The 16,176-nt window shown below is 38.9% G+C and overlaps 2 protein-coding genes across 2 annotated transcripts; both read right to left on the bottom strand.

Annotated features, from left to right (window-relative positions):
- Positions 1 to 229: 229 nt before the first annotated feature.
- Positions 230 to 2,209, bottom strand: LOC148933499 (tocopherol O-methyltransferase, chloroplastic-like). Its single transcript, XM_089063259.1, has 5 exons — positions 1,666 to 2,209; positions 1,077 to 1,351; positions 789 to 992; positions 614 to 716; positions 230 to 542 (listed from the first exon to the last, which is right to left on the bottom strand). Exons 1-5 carry the CDS (start codon positions 2,045 to 2,047, stop codon positions 433 to 435), a joined length of 1,074 nt encoding a protein of 357 aa, XP_088919385.1. The 5' UTR covers positions 2,048 to 2,209; the 3' UTR covers positions 230 to 432.
- Positions 2,210 to 6,938: 4,729 nt separating this feature from the next.
- Positions 6,939 to 14,308, bottom strand: ORC3 (origin recognition complex subunit 3). The gene is made up of 18 exons (XM_048121739.2): positions 14,155 to 14,308; positions 13,899 to 14,066; positions 13,655 to 13,832; positions 13,381 to 13,550; positions 13,141 to 13,271; positions 12,158 to 12,431; positions 11,969 to 12,046; positions 11,572 to 11,645; positions 11,390 to 11,480; positions 10,812 to 11,011; positions 10,464 to 10,533; positions 10,036 to 10,118; positions 9,551 to 9,640; positions 9,043 to 9,118; positions 8,206 to 8,333; positions 7,798 to 7,974; positions 7,583 to 7,701; positions 6,939 to 7,149 (listed from the first exon to the last, which is right to left on the bottom strand). Exons 1-17 carry the CDS (start codon positions 14,215 to 14,217, stop codon positions 7,596 to 7,598), a joined length of 2,157 nt encoding a protein of 718 aa, XP_047977696.1. The 5' UTR covers positions 14,218 to 14,308; the 3' UTR covers positions 6,939 to 7,149; positions 7,583 to 7,595.
- Between the last annotated feature and the right edge of the window lie 1,868 nt (positions 14,309 to 16,176).

Here is a 16,176-nt window from a genome sequence, read left to right as displayed (position 1 = left end):
GATTTGTTAATCTCTTGATTGCTCGAAATCTCAAAGCTGCATCTCTCCACTATCTTCTCAACTTGTGGAGCGTCAAAGCCACCGTCAAAACCAGGTACCTTGTGGCTTGCAGACAGCAAATAAACAGAGTTGTTTCACTGTAAAGTACTGTACTTATTAATAAATGCCGGTAGCCTGGATTTACTGTCTTTGAGAGAGAGATATAGCTAGACTGATAAAATGAAGGGAGTAGGAAATACAGGTTGATTATAGCCTATAAGAGAAACTGCATTACATATATGATATATACCTACGAGGATGAGCATTAAGAATTGATGGTATCTTCAAATGTTCATATATCACAAGAAGCGCCGCTGTAATAAGCTATATAGTGTAACCATCATCACCGTGTCACAACATTGGCTTATTTCATTAACATAACAAGAGAAAGATTTAGGGAGTATTTGGTTTTCTGCAAGTAATGATAGCAAATTTGATGAGACCCTTGTTGTATCCTTGGATCATCAATGGCATGACGAGCGCTCCCCTTATAGTCTTCCACCCTGAGGCGAAAAACGAGATAAGGCAAGAAGAAAGGTGAGGAATAGTTATTGAGAAGGGAGATCCAAGTTACCACTGGTTAGCAATGAGGTGATGCCTTTCCATGTCAATGCTGATTTAATAACAGCAGGCCAAAATGGAGCAACGTTGTCGGACCAGTCTGCAGACTTAACATCCTGCACAGCCACAATATTTGTTATGATTTGATTAACCATTTGAATGGAATGAGAAGCAAGATGAAGCAGCACCTCCATGGATAGGGAGGTGAGCAGGCTGACATAATCAGCAGTGGAGCACCATTCTGGGAGATAGAAAGCGCGGCATATTCTGTCTAGCAAGTTTTTCTCCTCTGGCCGCAGAGACTCTTCCGAAGGAGATAGGTCTCTGTGGCACCATGTCACGATGATTATTGTTCCACCAGGAGCAGCCACACGCACCAGCTCGTTCACAAACTACAACCATCACAAATTGAATGACATTCATAGATGTATGTATGTTGGTGTATAATACAAGGAGAATATATGTGGGGAGTGAACCTTCTTCTTGTCAGGCATGTGCTCTCCACTCTCCATGGACCAAACTAGATCGAACTGGCCATCGGGGAAGGGCTGGTTCAACGCGTCAGCAACTTGAAATGAAATCTGAGCGCTGAGTCCTTGAGCATCAGCAAGCTGTTGAGCTCTCTGTGCTTGAACAGGACTGAGAGTAATGCCTTTGCATTTAGCCCCAAATTTTCTTGCCAGATATCGAGAACTGCCTCCTATGCCACATCCAACATCAACAATACTCTTTGGTTTCTGGTTCGACTCATCTGCCAAATTTTTTATCCCACATTATACAATCCGATAATCATTAAATTTCTCAACTCCAAAACAATTTGATCCATGTTTTCGTTGATGAATATACCAATTCCTCATGAATTGCATCTATTAATCTACTACTAATAAGTAGGTTCATGTCTATAACTTGATTGTGAAATTACTATCATTAACATACTGCTACAACAAAAACCAACCACAAACATTCATTTTCAACATTCAGCTAACAATTAGTAAATTAAAATAAAATAAAAAAAAGAGGCTAGTCCAGTCTGTAGTGAGTCGAGATGGAGAGAGAGAGGGGTACCGGAGAGAGAGGCGAAGGCGAGGGACTGATCGATCATGCGGATCTGGGCGGCGCGGTGGTCGGAGATGGAGACATCGGAGGCCGGATCGTAGAAGCCGTGGTGCATGTGGTCTCCCCAAATGTCCTCCCAGACACCAGAGGATTCATCGTAGAACTCAGCGATGCCTTTCCGCAAGGCATCCGGTGCCGTCGTCGATGCCGCTCCGACGCTCATGTTGTTCCGGCGCCGTCTACCACGTGTACTGAGGGAGTAGGTGGCGTATTCCCGAATGGGCAGGGCTAGGGCCGGCTTTATAGGATGAGTGGGAGAGGACGTGGCTAGGTGGCCCCTGGCGTATACGTGGCTGCCCCAGCCGCCGATGCAGATTCCTTCCATCCACATGGTCGTCGCACGCCGATTATTTTAATTCAAAAATTCAAAAATCAAAACAACAATATTAGTAGTGCTGTAGAACTGTGTTTTTATCCAATGGCAAAACTGTTCTAGCAGTATTAGTGTATGAAGATGATGATGCTGATAAACTGTAGGATGGTATTCGTCCACGAGGATTTTATAGATGGTGGAACACCTCTATATAAAAATTAAAAAATCATGGGTTTTACTCCAATCACTGATTCATGTAGCCAAGTCCTTTGTAAGCTGTCAATTTCAGGTCTTGGTATGGTATATTTTAAATTTGTTGCTTTCAGATCAGATATTAGTCATATTACAAATAAAGCTTAATTTATGAGTGTCGTATTTCCAGAGATTTCAGTACCTCATGCACCAATCACTTTCTGACTTTCATACTTCCACAAGTTCCAGAACTTATGCACCAATCACTATCTCTCAACACAAGTGGGAACTTAATTGAGCTTTAATTCGTATTGGGTATGCGAATAATAGAGTGACAAAATAATTGGGGAATTTGTTGGACATGTGGTAGTGCCATACTAGCACAATTACATACCCCCAACGGCTCCACTGCAAGCAGTCTCCAATGCCAGGGTGCGCTGGCAGCCTGGCACCATGCCGCGAGCACAAATCATTGGATATTGACGTTTTTATTAAATATAATATTTAATTTTAATTAAATTAGTTGTTAATTTTTTTTTAAATATGAAATAGTTGTATCATGAATAGTGAATGAACGGTTTGTTAAGGGATAAATGGTTGTAAAGGACGTGGTAATAATGATATGAGATCCATAAGATCCATAAATAGTTAAGAGACGGAATAGATATTGGATAATGGTTGTGGATACTTTTAGTACTTCCTTCGTTCCATTAAATATGACTCACTTTTCTTTTTGGTTTGTTCCAACTAATATGACTCATTATTAAAAATAGAAATACTTTTCTGTTACTTTACTATTTCTCTTACTTTACTCTTTCCACTACACACACAAAATAAAATTGCAAAAATTTCCGTGCCACCCAAGAAAGTGTCATCTTCTTTAGGACGGAGGGAGTACTATAATATTTTTAGGGCATTAGCAATAAGGGCCTATCTCCGGAGCCCATCTCAGAGCCTATCTCCATATTTTCCTGCCACATCAGCATGCCCATCCCAGAGCCTATCTTCTTGCCATGAGAACTCATCCTAGAGCCTATCTCATTTCCACATCATTATTTTTATTTTTATATATTTCTTTTTTTTTAAGACAAGATAATATAAAAAAGAGAAAATTTCATTTAAAAAAAACATACTTCATTAAAAAAAAATTACTACAATAAAAAAAACAATACTTCATTATAAAAAAAACATACTAAGTACATTAAAAAAAAGATAGATAAAAACAACAAACACACATCAATCATCGGGTTCTGGCTCGTCATCCTCGTCAAGACCCATCTTCTTCTTCAACCCTTGGATGGTGTTCCAGATGGATCGAGAATTGGATTTCATGTGCATGTTGTAGAGGCCCACCATCGATTGTGCGAAGGCGACATGACCCAATAATGCATTATCAACCTGGACCGGTGCGGATTGGGCATTCGTTACGCTGGACTTTGCCTTCCCCTTCTCCTTCCTCGCTTTTGCCTTCGCTACTTTCACGCCCATTGGGTGCTGAGGAGTAGTCTCAATGGGTGATTGGTCCTCTGACAAGTCTATTGGCTCTGCTCCGCTGCTGTTATAGCTCCCGGAGAGCGTGAGGCATGTTCGCACCGATCTCGTCTGCAACGCCTCCGACATACCCGTTTTGAATTTAGGAAAATCCTTCAGTTGATGATATGTATCCCAATACTTGAATCCTTTTGAGTTGACAGTGGCCCTAAACTCCTCATCGACAACTCTCTGACAGAGAATTCGTTCTCTCCGCTATGCATTTCCAGCAAGTTGCCATCGTAGATACCATGAAACTCGAACACCAGGCGTTTCCAATGCTTGTGTAGATCGCCGAGCTTGTGTGTCGGGGCTCCATCGGGCTTGACTTGTTCGTATCGTTGCGTGATACGCTCCCAGAAACCGCCCTCACCCTGATTGTTGGCTACAGTTGAGTCATCGGAGATATCTGCCTAACAACGAGCAAGAGCAGTTGACTCCTCGATGGAGTAGGTACTCCTTGTGCGCCCACCCTGCCCGCCCTGACTTGGCTCCCACTTTCTCCTTCCTCTTCCCCTTCGCCGCCGCCTTCGCCCTAGGAGGAGATGGCTCCATATCGGACACCTTTACTCGTCGGTGTTGAAGTTCAAGTCTCTTAACAGAACAGTGGATTCGTCAGTCCCAGGAGTACCAAACGCGCTTGGGCTCATCATTGGGCAGTAGACATCATCGCCGGAATTCGATGTGTTCATCGGTCTACCTGCACCGACGTAGCCGCTTTTGGGAAGCCGGCGTATTGGGTGCCGTGGAAAAAAGGTAGACCTCCTTTAGACGGAATCTGAGTTGAACCCATCCCAAACTGGGATGATTGGGTTCCCAACCCGAACATGTTTTCCACAGGAAATTGGCCACCTCTGGGATAATGGTTTCCCTCTAGTAGGTTCGAAAACCCACCTCCTTGGCCAGTAAACTGGTTTTCGCCAGAATTATTGTCATCATTGGGATTCATTTTGCTAGAGAGATGAATGTGTGAAATGAAATGGATGAATAGAAGTAAAATGATGAGAGTAAATGTGTGAAATGGAGGAAGGATGTATATATAGAAGTAATAAAATTATGATATAAAATGAATTGGCTCCGTCATCGGCCCGAGCCTCCGCAATGGAGGCCCATCGCAGGGTCGATGCGCCATCGACTGGGCGATTTATCGGTCAAGGGGCAGAGGCGTTGGGGAGGGGGAATCAACCCTCCCCCTCACAACGGTGACCTACCGGAGCCGATGAGGGGGCTGATAGATAGGCCGTTGCTATCGGCCCCCATTGCCAACGCCCTTAAAGAAACATTCATTTGTTTGAGGCTCCATTAAGTCCCAAAAAAAATAATTTCCTTTTGTTATCATGGATTAATTGGCCAATATGGTGGTTATATAATTTTTCTATGCACACTGGATGTAGGAATTCAACATGTGGAGTATTAGATTTTATCTTCTTTGGAGTGGAAGTTGTAGATATAAATCTTATTGAGATTTCACTATGTGGGTCCCACAGTAATGAAGGTTAAACACATGCGTTCAGTTTGAGTGAGCTTGACTTGCCGAAAATGCCCTCATAATTTTCTACCTTTCCATCCCCATCATCCACACACTCTCCATTTTTCTTCCTCTTCGTGCAGAGCATAAGACCCCAGCTCAACTCTCTCTCTCTCTCTCTTGGGGGTATTATTGGAATGAATAAGCAACAGTAGTACCAGTTGGTGGGACATAGAGAGACGAAAGAAAGGAACAACAGGACCCCCAAAATAAACAAAAATTAGCTGTCAGTAAAGAGAAATACATGCGGAAAAACGGTGGCAATTCTTTTTTATTGTGCACCGATGGCACCTCCAAACCCTCCTCCTCCAGCCCCCTCGTCTGGAACTTCAAGTTCAACAAAGCCCCTAATGACTGCATAACCCGGGTTATGATCTTGCAAAATACGAGTTCAAATTGTTGGGATTCTTTTGGATATCTCGCATCATCTTCACAAAATTGGGCTGCCGAAGAAACCCCCTGGTGGTGGCGACGATGTAGGCTCTGCCACGCTCAAACCTTCAATCTGAACGCTGGGTGCCGACGACAACATTCGCATCCCCGACGCCGGTGCAGTGTAATGGCGAGGAGCAATTTGAGGAAAGGACTGTTAATTGATACTCCACTAATATACTCCCTCTGTTCACGAAAAATAGTCACATTTTGCCATTTTGGGATGTCCACAAAAAATAGTCTCATTTCTTAAAATAAAAATCATCTCTCTCGCATTTAACCTATTTTTTCTTATCTCTCATACTTTATCTACTTTTTCTCCCCATCTCTCTTACTTTACCAATTTCTCAGTAAAACCAGTGTTGTCCACAAATGGGGTAAAGGGTTTAGGGTGAAGGAGAGAGAATTGGAGATTGAAATGCAAGACGATGGGTACACTTGTAATTGTACAACTATTTCTTGATGTAACAAATTCAACGAGATTTGAAAACCACCTCAATCCCTAGTTTTGTTTCTAGCTTTATGTGGAATGAACGATGCGGGCTTTCACTCATTTAGAGCATCCACAATAGTGGCCTAGCTCGTGGACTAGCGGCTAGTCCGCGCGCTAGTACACTATTGTGGCGGACTAGCGGGTGGAGGATGAGCCCGACGGACAACCTCTTGTCCTTCGGATAACGCGCTAGTCCATCGGCTAGTCCCACAATAGTGGGCTCCCGACGAACGAGCGGACAGACTAGCTGTTTTGTCGTTTTTTTTTTTCAAAACTCTATATATACATCTCGTTGCACTTCATTTTGTTAACTATGTATTTTATTTTTTTAATTTATATAAAATGGTTGCATTTTTCCTGTATTCGCGTTGAATTTTTAATTCCGTATTTGTGAATTTTTTTTTGTTAGTTGGGATGTCATAGTGATGTGGCAGTGCAGTGGCTAATCATAGTGACGTGGCAGAAGGTGTTTTTGGCTAAACCTAGTGCTAGTCCGCTACCTAGTCCATTCTATCGTGGATGCTAAGTAAGAAACTGAACAACTGATAGAGCCCCTAATTGAACCCATTTCTGGGCATTTCAAGGAAGGTGAACGACTCCAGTGCTATTTATTATTCCGTTTTATAGAGGTTCTTGTGAACCCAGTAATAAATTCCCCTCGACAAATATGACGAAGCATTTGGTACCTAAGTTCAGTATTCCGCAATGTATATTTAAGATTGAAATAATAGAGATAAAAAAAAAAGAAACATGCATAGAACCCCACATAAATAAATTAACAAAACATTACACTGAATATATAATTGTAATAGAATAGGAACTCAGTTACAAATGTGCCACAATCTTCATCAACAACCAATTAAGAAATCGGGACTTGTCAGAGCGACTACAACCAATGGCCTTGTGCATATCAACTTTGCTCATAGAGGTCGCGCATTTTTCAACCTATGGTCAAGTAAATCTAAGATTTAAACTCATACTAAACTAAATCGAGCATTGAATACGTTTCAGGTATTCGAACGCAAAATAAATGAAATGAACTATTAATTACAAGAGTGCAGAAAATGCCAGTCCAAAGAGACATGTAACTATCTAGAAATCAAATGCATTCAATAATTAACCTAGGCAACCAATCAAGTCTTGTCTGTGGGTGAAACTCTCTTTCCTAAGTAATCACTTTCAAACCAGAATTTTCTGCTTTGTAATTTTGTGTGAGTGTTTGTATCCCAATATTTCTCAGGAAGACAAGACGTGTGGTTTTGACAGACACATATCCCATCTCAAATTGGAATCACATTTTAGGACGCTAACTGCTTCTACACCAAAACTTTGTGAAGAGATACAGATAATGATTAAGACACAGGAAGTAGCAACATACTTATCCAATTCTTTTAAAGTCCGAAAGCCACTCTCTGCACATAATCAGGGCGCCTTTTGGTGGGCATCCGAAGCAGCCCTGTGATTTGTAGCTCTGTTACTGCTCTGCAAAACTCGGCTCTTCAATCCTCATGTTAAGGACTACTTATATCAAATAATGTATTAATTAATAACTTGGCAGAAAATGTAGTAATTAAGATCAGAGGCAAAGGATACTGTATTGATGCATCAGTTTTGGTCCGAGCTTCTTTTGAGTCTTTCCGTTTTTTAGGTGATGGGGACATTCTCAATTTTTTCTTGGCTTTTAAAGGTGGATTTGAAATGACTGCCATGAAGGAGTGAAACCATTCATGAACATTGATGAGATCACCATGTTCTTGCACCAGCGTGTACCTACACCAAGCGAATGAAAAGTTTAACCAGCTGGCAATCGAACTTTTTTGTGGAATAGTTATACATTTGTCACAGAACTATGGGGGAACAGCAATGAAAAATCAAGCCTTACTGATCCAATGAACGCTACGGCGTGAAATGAGAATAACACTAAAAAAGAAGAAGTGATCCAATGAAGGCAAACTAGTTGAAAAGATGAAATGTCAGCCAGAAAAGGCATGCACAACTTACATTATAGAGGTATCATGCATCGATGGAACTAGAACACCGTCATTCTTGCTGCAGCAAGAACACTTGAGGAGTTTTCTTGACTCCAACAGGTCAGCTTGGATTCTTCTTCTAGGATCTCCAATCAAAGCCTGATACGACAAAAGAAGAATGTTATCAAACTATAGTTGCATGCAATACCAAAACTTCAAACATCATTTTACACACCATTACGCTATTGGCAATCATATAGTATAAGTAATGCATAGCACAGCTTATACTCTGAAAGTTTATTCAATTTTATAGAGTCTTGTGTTATTTTATCTTTCCTGTTATATGGCTTTCCATAAAGTAATTTTCAGGAAACACTTCTTGTATGGACTGTATTTCAGTAATCACTTATCAAAATGCTTAAACAAAACTTAGTTATCCTAAAAACTGAGATCAGTCAAGTTAATTAAAAAGTATGCATTGAAGTCCTGACAAACCTTATAAAATATTTAATGAAGGCATAAGGTTTTAGATAATATTAGACTCCCCCTGTCCCATAAAAATAGACACTTTTGGAATGACACTAATGCATGATTGATATAGTAGGAGAGAGATATAAAGAAACAGTTATTGGAGTACTGTTAAGGAGAATGGGCCCAACTCATTAGAGAGAAAAAAGTTACCAAACATATAAGTGGATTATTTTTATGGGACGGACCAAAATGGAAAGAGTGTCTATTTTCATGGGACGGATGGAGTAATAGTATAAATTAGCTTAATGAACAAGTATAAGGAACTCTGCATTCATTGGCAAGACAATGCAGAAAGCTCGATAAATTACAGAATAGAAGATTTTCCACAATACTTAACTGTATTGAGATTGTCAACATTATCAAAGAAGATTATTTCATGAAGAGGTATACTCTCAATGGTCTGAATATATTCCCTGTAATGAAATCAAACAGAAAAAAGTTGGAAACTATTGAATGGATACCGAAATGAAGTAGGAGTATAAAGATCAGATAATTTAAAAATATGGACAATAAGATAAGCATGATATACTATACCAACATATGAGTTTAATTAGTTTGAAAATATTCATATCTAATGTAAACCATTACATGTGACATCACAAAGCATAATGCACAATGCTTATATTCGAGATTACACAAGGTTAAAAGCTACTCTGTTATTACTTTCATTCAGGTCAAGCTATTTGGCGCATCATTTAAATCACACCTGTCCACTCATGACTACACTGTTCTTGAGTTTTGTATTGCACTTGATCAATGATACAGTTCAAAAAATAAAAAAATACCACATGTTCGCTTACAGTTCTATAAGAGGTTTAGGATATACATAGACTTAGAACTGGTACCTGAACATAGATTGTAGGAATGAGGCAACTTTTTCATTAATTGTGGAATTACTTGTCTTGTCATTTTTGTAAGTCCTGGCTGTAGGTCTCCTGATAAAAAAACAGCAACGAGGTTGATTAGTTCTATTAAACTATGACCTGTCAATCAACATGTCCAGAAAAAAATAAGAAGATGAAGAGATTGGTCCTATATGCTTCAATATACCAAATTATAGGATATCAATGAAGCATCTAGTCTAGACCAACTTGTGTCTAGTAGGCTGGCCATGTATTTTAGTAATCATAGCAATTTCACCCAATGAACAACCTGAAGATGCATTGATGAAGTCTATATGTCACCATTATGTGGAAGAGCAAATGTCAGGTCACAAATGATCTAATAGCCTCAATAACTTTACTTTTTTGCAAGTCCACGTCAAGAGGGACTACACAAAAGAGTTAACCAGATCACATCATTAAGTTATAAAAAAGGCATTGAGAAATACTTAGAATCCTTTCGCAAATCATGTCTTGACTGCTTGACCTCCGATTTTATTTGGGATTGTAGCTCCTTTACTTTTTCATGAATCTGGAAAGATCAACGTTCAAGTGGGGATCAGATACATATTTGCCACTATATGGGTAAATCATCAATCTGGAATCAACTGGAGTAAAATCCATAACATAAATGGGGGGAAATATGTGTTCTGTATGTAAAGCAGCATCAGGGGAGACATGAAGCCAACAGAGCAAACTGTAAGACCAGTTATTTGAAACAATTTTTTTTAAAAAAAAACTAACAATTTACACCGTAGGAGAATTTATGTCTTCTTCTTCTACAGCTCCATACAATCTCTTCAGGATTGAAATCTTAAAAACTAAGCATTCATAATATAGTATACCAGCCGGAAACCCCAAGAAAAATAAACCATACCTCTTCAATGCCTCTAGTAAGCATTTCCCACCTATCCAGTATTTTGCACAGCTCCATAGCTGACAAATCCCTGCACAAACCAAAGCCACACTGTTTGTTTCCTTTTTTGAGGAAATGAAAGGGATGTGACATGTGTTTAATATTACTATGATTCCTTATGGATATCCATGGTTTCAAATATTAAAAGTGCAGAAAATTAATCCATTTCCAATACATTATTATACAAATAATTCCTCCTTAAAAGCTATAGCTCTTAATATCAATCTAATTGTAGGTTATGTGTGTGCAAGGAGAATGAGTGGCAATATGAAATCTTTTTAACAAAAATAAGTGAAAATGTGAAATAACCTCAACATCTGAAATGCCCGAACAACGCAACCTTTATCTTGTAAGCAGCCAGGTGATTGATAATTATGCACTGAGGTTGTATAATCTTTTCCCACTAGATTGAGATCATTAGCACCAAAATTCTGCGGCTTAGGCTTGAGCATCTCACAGTATAAATCTAAAAGGGAGATTTTGCGGCATCTTCCAATTTCATACAGGCACTGCAACATATGATTATCAAAAGTACTAAATCATCTCTTTGTTTAGTTTCTGTAGGTGACTACGTGACGTTTTCAGCAAAATATTCAAAACAGAACGCGCTAGTACGTCTAGATGTTCACGAATGTAGTATCATAAGGCTTGGCAATAAAGTATTTCCAAGAATAATGTGGTCTCCAGGGAAGATAAATCAAATTACCAATACAAAACAGAACATAAAAGATCATAGCATTTCCCCAACAAATATACAGTCACTGTATAAAACAAAAACTAGAAGGGGGTTTTACTATAAGTTGAAGGAAATAATCAAGATTTCCAGAGCAAACTACATTCCACTTTAAAACTTACGGAATTTTGTGGTTTTTCATTTGAATTCTTACCATAACTAAAGAGCTCCAAAGCTGATGTAGTCCTTTCAGTTCAGACAAAGCAGAGACCCAATCAATGCAGTTGCCTCTAGTCTCGCAAAACCTATCATAAATTTGGTAAAGCACCATCGTAAACCTACGCAACTCAATGTTAACATGTTTATTAAAATAAAAGACGTTTATTGATTGAGAACCTTTGTAAGGATGGAAGTTCAAGAGCTCGCTTCATAGCAGGTTCTCTGAGTGAATTATTGTCCCCGTCCAATCCCTGAAATATTAAATAATGTGTATCTGGTTGGAGCAGACTTTTCCTCAACTATTAAAGAAGTTTATGAAACATGGAAGCATTTCCCTACTAATTATATTCTAGGGAAAATTCCAACAGAAAACCCTGATCTAGTGCGGAAAACAGAATCCATGTAATGAAGACATAATCATCTATGATGAAAGTTTAATTTCTAAATCACTTTAATTTGCTATCCTGAGATTTGAGAATGAAATCTCAAACTTCAAGAAGTTTAACAGATCACAAACAAATCAGTTAAATCAGATGGTACACGAATAAAAAAAGAACAGATAGGTTAATCTTGCCTCAGTGCCTTCTTCATTAACTAGTTTCCTTAGAACGAAGCTTAAAGGTTCAGAGAAGACCTGCTGTGCCGTAGCAATCTGGAAACAGTTGTTACAAACAATAGTTATGTGAAGTGAAGTTGTGAAAATAGGATAAGCTGATTACCCGATACAAAGATAGAGCAAAAATAACTAAAGCCTGCTACTAACCCTTAGAGCTTTAACAAATAAGGTTAGTGTTCCATCATGTCTTAAGAAGTAGTTTCTTAGGAAAGCTGATACATGTTTCCCAATGCTGAAGCTCTGACAACTTCTGAGGAGAACAGCCTCAATGACAGCATCCATCCTTTCTGCTGGGGTTCCCAAATTGAACTCGCAAACGGAAAGATACAAGCATGCACTTGAGCACAGAATGTTCCTTAGAGCATCAACACTTGTTGCAACTCCTAGTACCAATATTATTGGGACCTTTATTACCCATTCCCTGTCAATAGCAAGGTTTTTCCATTTGCAGGTAAGAGGATATTGAAGCCTCAAATCAGCACTTACAAAAGCATATGAAATAATGAGTGAAATAACTATAGGCATATTGTGGATGGTAGTTGGCAAAAAGGATAGTCTGTCGTTCGGCTCGTGCCTTCTTCAAGGGTGCCTGATCCATAAAGTTATAAAACATCATAGTCCAACAACTACAATTTTTATTGCTTTAGTCCTAAGATGAATGGTTAGTCCTTATTTCATAATTTAAGACCTACTGGGTACACTGAGAACAGCCAAATTCACCTTTGCACTACAAAATCTCTCTTCCCTTCCTCCTGCATCGTCCTAGAGTAGCCCTCCCTCAACCCACGCAAAGCCATATCATGATCACTGGGGAATGCTTTCTGATGGTCTTACGGAAAAAATATACTCATAACTGAATCCACGATTATAGAACTATTCATGTAGAGAGTTCATGGATAAGGAATTCTTTCTAGTAAGGAGTATAAAAGCTGGTCACGGTATGGCTAGGTTGATTGATGTAACTATTCTATAGTATGCTGTCCAACAACCAACTGAAGATGATATCAAAGGGTAGGAGAGAAAATTTGAACTCACAAGTAAATAAACCTAGTGTATGTATGATTAGAAGAAACTAAAAATTCAATCAACACTGTGAGCATGTCACATTTAGAAGCAAAAAGCTGTTATACCTCAGCATTAAGATGAAATCGTTCAATACAGAACTGCTGCATCTTTCCACATCATCAATTATAACAATTAGCGGTTTGTCATAGTTCTCTTGTTCATTATACCATGACGCCAGAATGGACATCTCAGGTGCCTAATATATAAAAAGAAAGCACGAACAATTGTGAGCTCTATAAACAATTTCACATCACATAACCCCCCCCCCCAGTAAATTAAGGCAAAAAGTTGGCTGACATGCTTACATCAATGCTGGCCAACAGGAACTGTCTTAGCAAAGTTTTAAGACAACCGCCAACTCCATTCTTGGCAGAGAAGTCAATCGATGTAAGATTTGCTACTAAACATCCACTCGATCTCAAATGTGCACCAAGGTCAGCAAATGTCGATATGTCATCAACGGACTCCACATTTTCTGCAAATCCCTTCGATTTAGACAACAAGAAGATGCTTTGATAAAACGAGGTGGATTAATTCGGTTAAATAAATATCATCAATTTTGCAGGAAGCAGGAATTACTTGTAAAAAGCAATGCGGTGAAGATTTGTGCGCCAATAGGAACGTTATTCGGAATAGGATACATAGACGAGGCTGTAGTGAAGTCAGGAGTTCGAGAGGTGCGAATTGCATCGAAGGACGCGTGAACCCACTTATCAATTCCATCAAACACGGTAGTGTTGAGATTTTTCAAGACGTCCTGAAATTAAAAGTGCAAAGTTAAGAATATATGGGCAATAGGGGTGCTGCGGGTAGAGAGGAAAACCTTAATAATGGATTCAGTGTTGGACCATAGGAGTTTAAAGGTCTCAAATCGCGAGTTGTCATTGTATTCTTGGGCAGAAGCATCGGAAGCTTTGGGCGAGAGGTCGATTCTCCGTCGGGTTTTAGAGGAGGGTTTCCGCGAAGCGGCTTTGTGGAGAAGGAAGAAAGGCTGCAGAGGAGGCGCGAATTCAAACAATTTGTTTCCACCAATTATAAGCGATATAATCCAAAGAAATACGATTAACCGGGAAACTTACCTGGAGATCAGTATTGGTGGTGGAAATAGACGGCGATGTCTCTGGATCGGCTGACGGCGCCATTCTGATTTTTCTTTGTTTGTCGCCCACGGGAAATGGGCAGGGTTTGGAAATCGCTTTCTTTGGCGGGAAATGACAAGGGTGAGAATTAGTAACCACACCCCTACCTCCACTAATTTAAACTTAACTGCTAAGAGCATCCACGGCTATTGAAATCGGCCAGCCGTGAATCGGCGAAAAAATCGGCGTGGATTAGCCGATTTGAGGGCGCTGGCCGCCATTGTGGCAAGCCGATCGGCCAGCGCTATTTAAAAAAAAAAATTATGCATTTTTTTTATTTATTGCATTTTTAATGTATTTTTTATGCATTTTTTTATTGCATTTTTAATGTATTTTTTTAATTATGTAATTTTAAAATATGCACACAGAAGACGGGCTAGGCCCAATACAAAATTAAGACCTAAAACACAAACATGTCATAGCGTCGGGGCGGTGGCTCGTGTAATTTAAAAATATGCACACAGCGAGACCCCCATTCGGCTAGCGACAAACTATAACGGATTCAAGGCATACTAACATTTTTTAATGTATTTTTTTAATAAATTAATGAGGAGTAGAGTGGGGCGGTGACTCGTGTGTGGAAGTCCAGATTGTTTTTTTATTATGTAATTTTTTTGATTTTAGTTAATGTACTTTTTTTATTTAAATAAAATTAACGAATTTTTCCAGTATATGTGTCGTAAATTTAATTCCGTATTTTGTGTTTAATTCCGTAAATGTAGTTGTTTTTGAATTATTTTTATTGCGGCTGGCCTATTTGAGTAAAATGCTGATGTGGCAGGTGGATTTTTAGTGCTAATGACGTGGCAGAGAGAGAGTGGGTGGCCTATTCTTATTGTGGATGCTCTAAATAAAATTATGTAATATAATTAGACTCTATTTACTTTTATTTTAAAATATTGTAATAAATGGGAAAAAATTCATATCTTCTGAAAAAAAATTCTATACACAACCAAAATATATGAAAATTTGTGTTTATTACCGTCCCTAAACATTAAATTCTTTTTGCAATATATTCACATAATAAACTCCTTTTTTATTTATTGACATTGCCCTATAACGTACTAATGACTGATATTAATTTATTTATTAATTGTAGCACATAGTAGTTTCTTTCTCCAATTACAATTCACTTAATCACTTTTTAACGCAATTCTTAAGGTGAGACATAGTTTTTATTCATAATAAATTCAACTATTTTTTTTCAAAACTCGTGTGACATTGGTCTAGGTTTATTATTTGTAATGAATGGAGTCAAATTAACCTTTAATTTATTCATTAGAGCGATCAATTAAATGCGGCGATGTGGTGAGTTGGAACTTGTAAGAGCATCCGCAATGGAGGATGTCCCGGCGGACGTTGGACCGCTGTGCGGGAAGTTCGTCGCGACGTCCGCCATTGCGGTGCCACGATGGACGTCCCGATTTTTATTTTTATTTTAAAAAATTCTATATATACGGCTCGTATCGAAATTTGAATTCTGTAATAAATTATATACTGTATTTGTTAATTTGTGAATTTTTGTTATTATGGATGTCCGCTGGGATGTCCACCATTGTGCAGTGGGATGTCCGTATGATGTGGCAGTGCAGTAGGAGATCCTTATGACGTGGCATGGGGTGTTTTTGGGAAGTCCAATGGTCTCATCGGAGGTGCTCTAAAGGTTCCAATAATCCCATATGAATTATGAAGGAGTTAAGGGCGACAGCTTTGATTTGCCATTTTTTGTGATTTGAAATGTGGTTCAAATAAACATTGGGCTGTATGAACCTTCTGCTAGTTACCACATCAGGCCCATAACTAATTATGCAAGATCACATTTTCTAATTTCTACATAACACGCACCCCCAACTCTCTTTATTCTTGAAAACTGTCGACTAAAAAGAGTGAGTGTATCCCACCGAAAAGAGCTCATGTTTGTCCAACTCCACATTGATTTATAGTTGTCTTTCATAAGAAAAT

This window comes from Salvia hispanica, chromosome 1 (genome assembly GCF_029641045.1).
Source record: "Salvia hispanica isolate PSC_SH4W2 chromosome 1, Shi_PSC_v1, whole genome shotgun sequence".
In the NCBI taxonomy this organism is placed as follows: Eukaryota; Viridiplantae; Streptophyta; class Magnoliopsida; order Lamiales; family Lamiaceae; genus Salvia; species Salvia hispanica.
The sequence above is the reverse complement of the archived record's forward strand: the minus strand, read 5'-3'. Positions and strand labels throughout refer to the sequence as shown.

Coding starts and splice junctions, on each gene's coding strand:
- LOC148933499 (XM_089063259.1), bottom strand. CDS start 2,047: ATGTGGATGGAAGGAATCTGCATCGGCGGCTGGGGCAGCCACGTATAC. Junction 1,352..1,665: donor CGCCTTCGCCTCTCTCTCCG/GTACCCCTCTCT, acceptor AAAATTTGGCAG/ATGAGTCGAACCAGAAACCA. Junction 543..613: donor CACCTCATTGCTAACCAGTG/GTAACTTGGATC, acceptor TTTTCGCCTCAG/GGTGGAAGACTATAAGGGGA.
- ORC3 (XM_048121739.2), bottom strand. CDS start 14,217: ATGGCGCCGTCAGCCGATCCAGAGACATCGCCGTCTATTTCCACCACC. Junction 13,551..13,654: donor CACCGCATTGCTTTTTACAA/GTAATTCCTGCT, acceptor AGGGATTTGCAG/AAAATGTGGAGTCCGTTGAT. Junction 9,119..9,550: donor TTCCTACAATCTATGTTCAG/GTACCAGTTCTA, acceptor ATTTCATTACAG/GGAATATATTCAGACCATTG.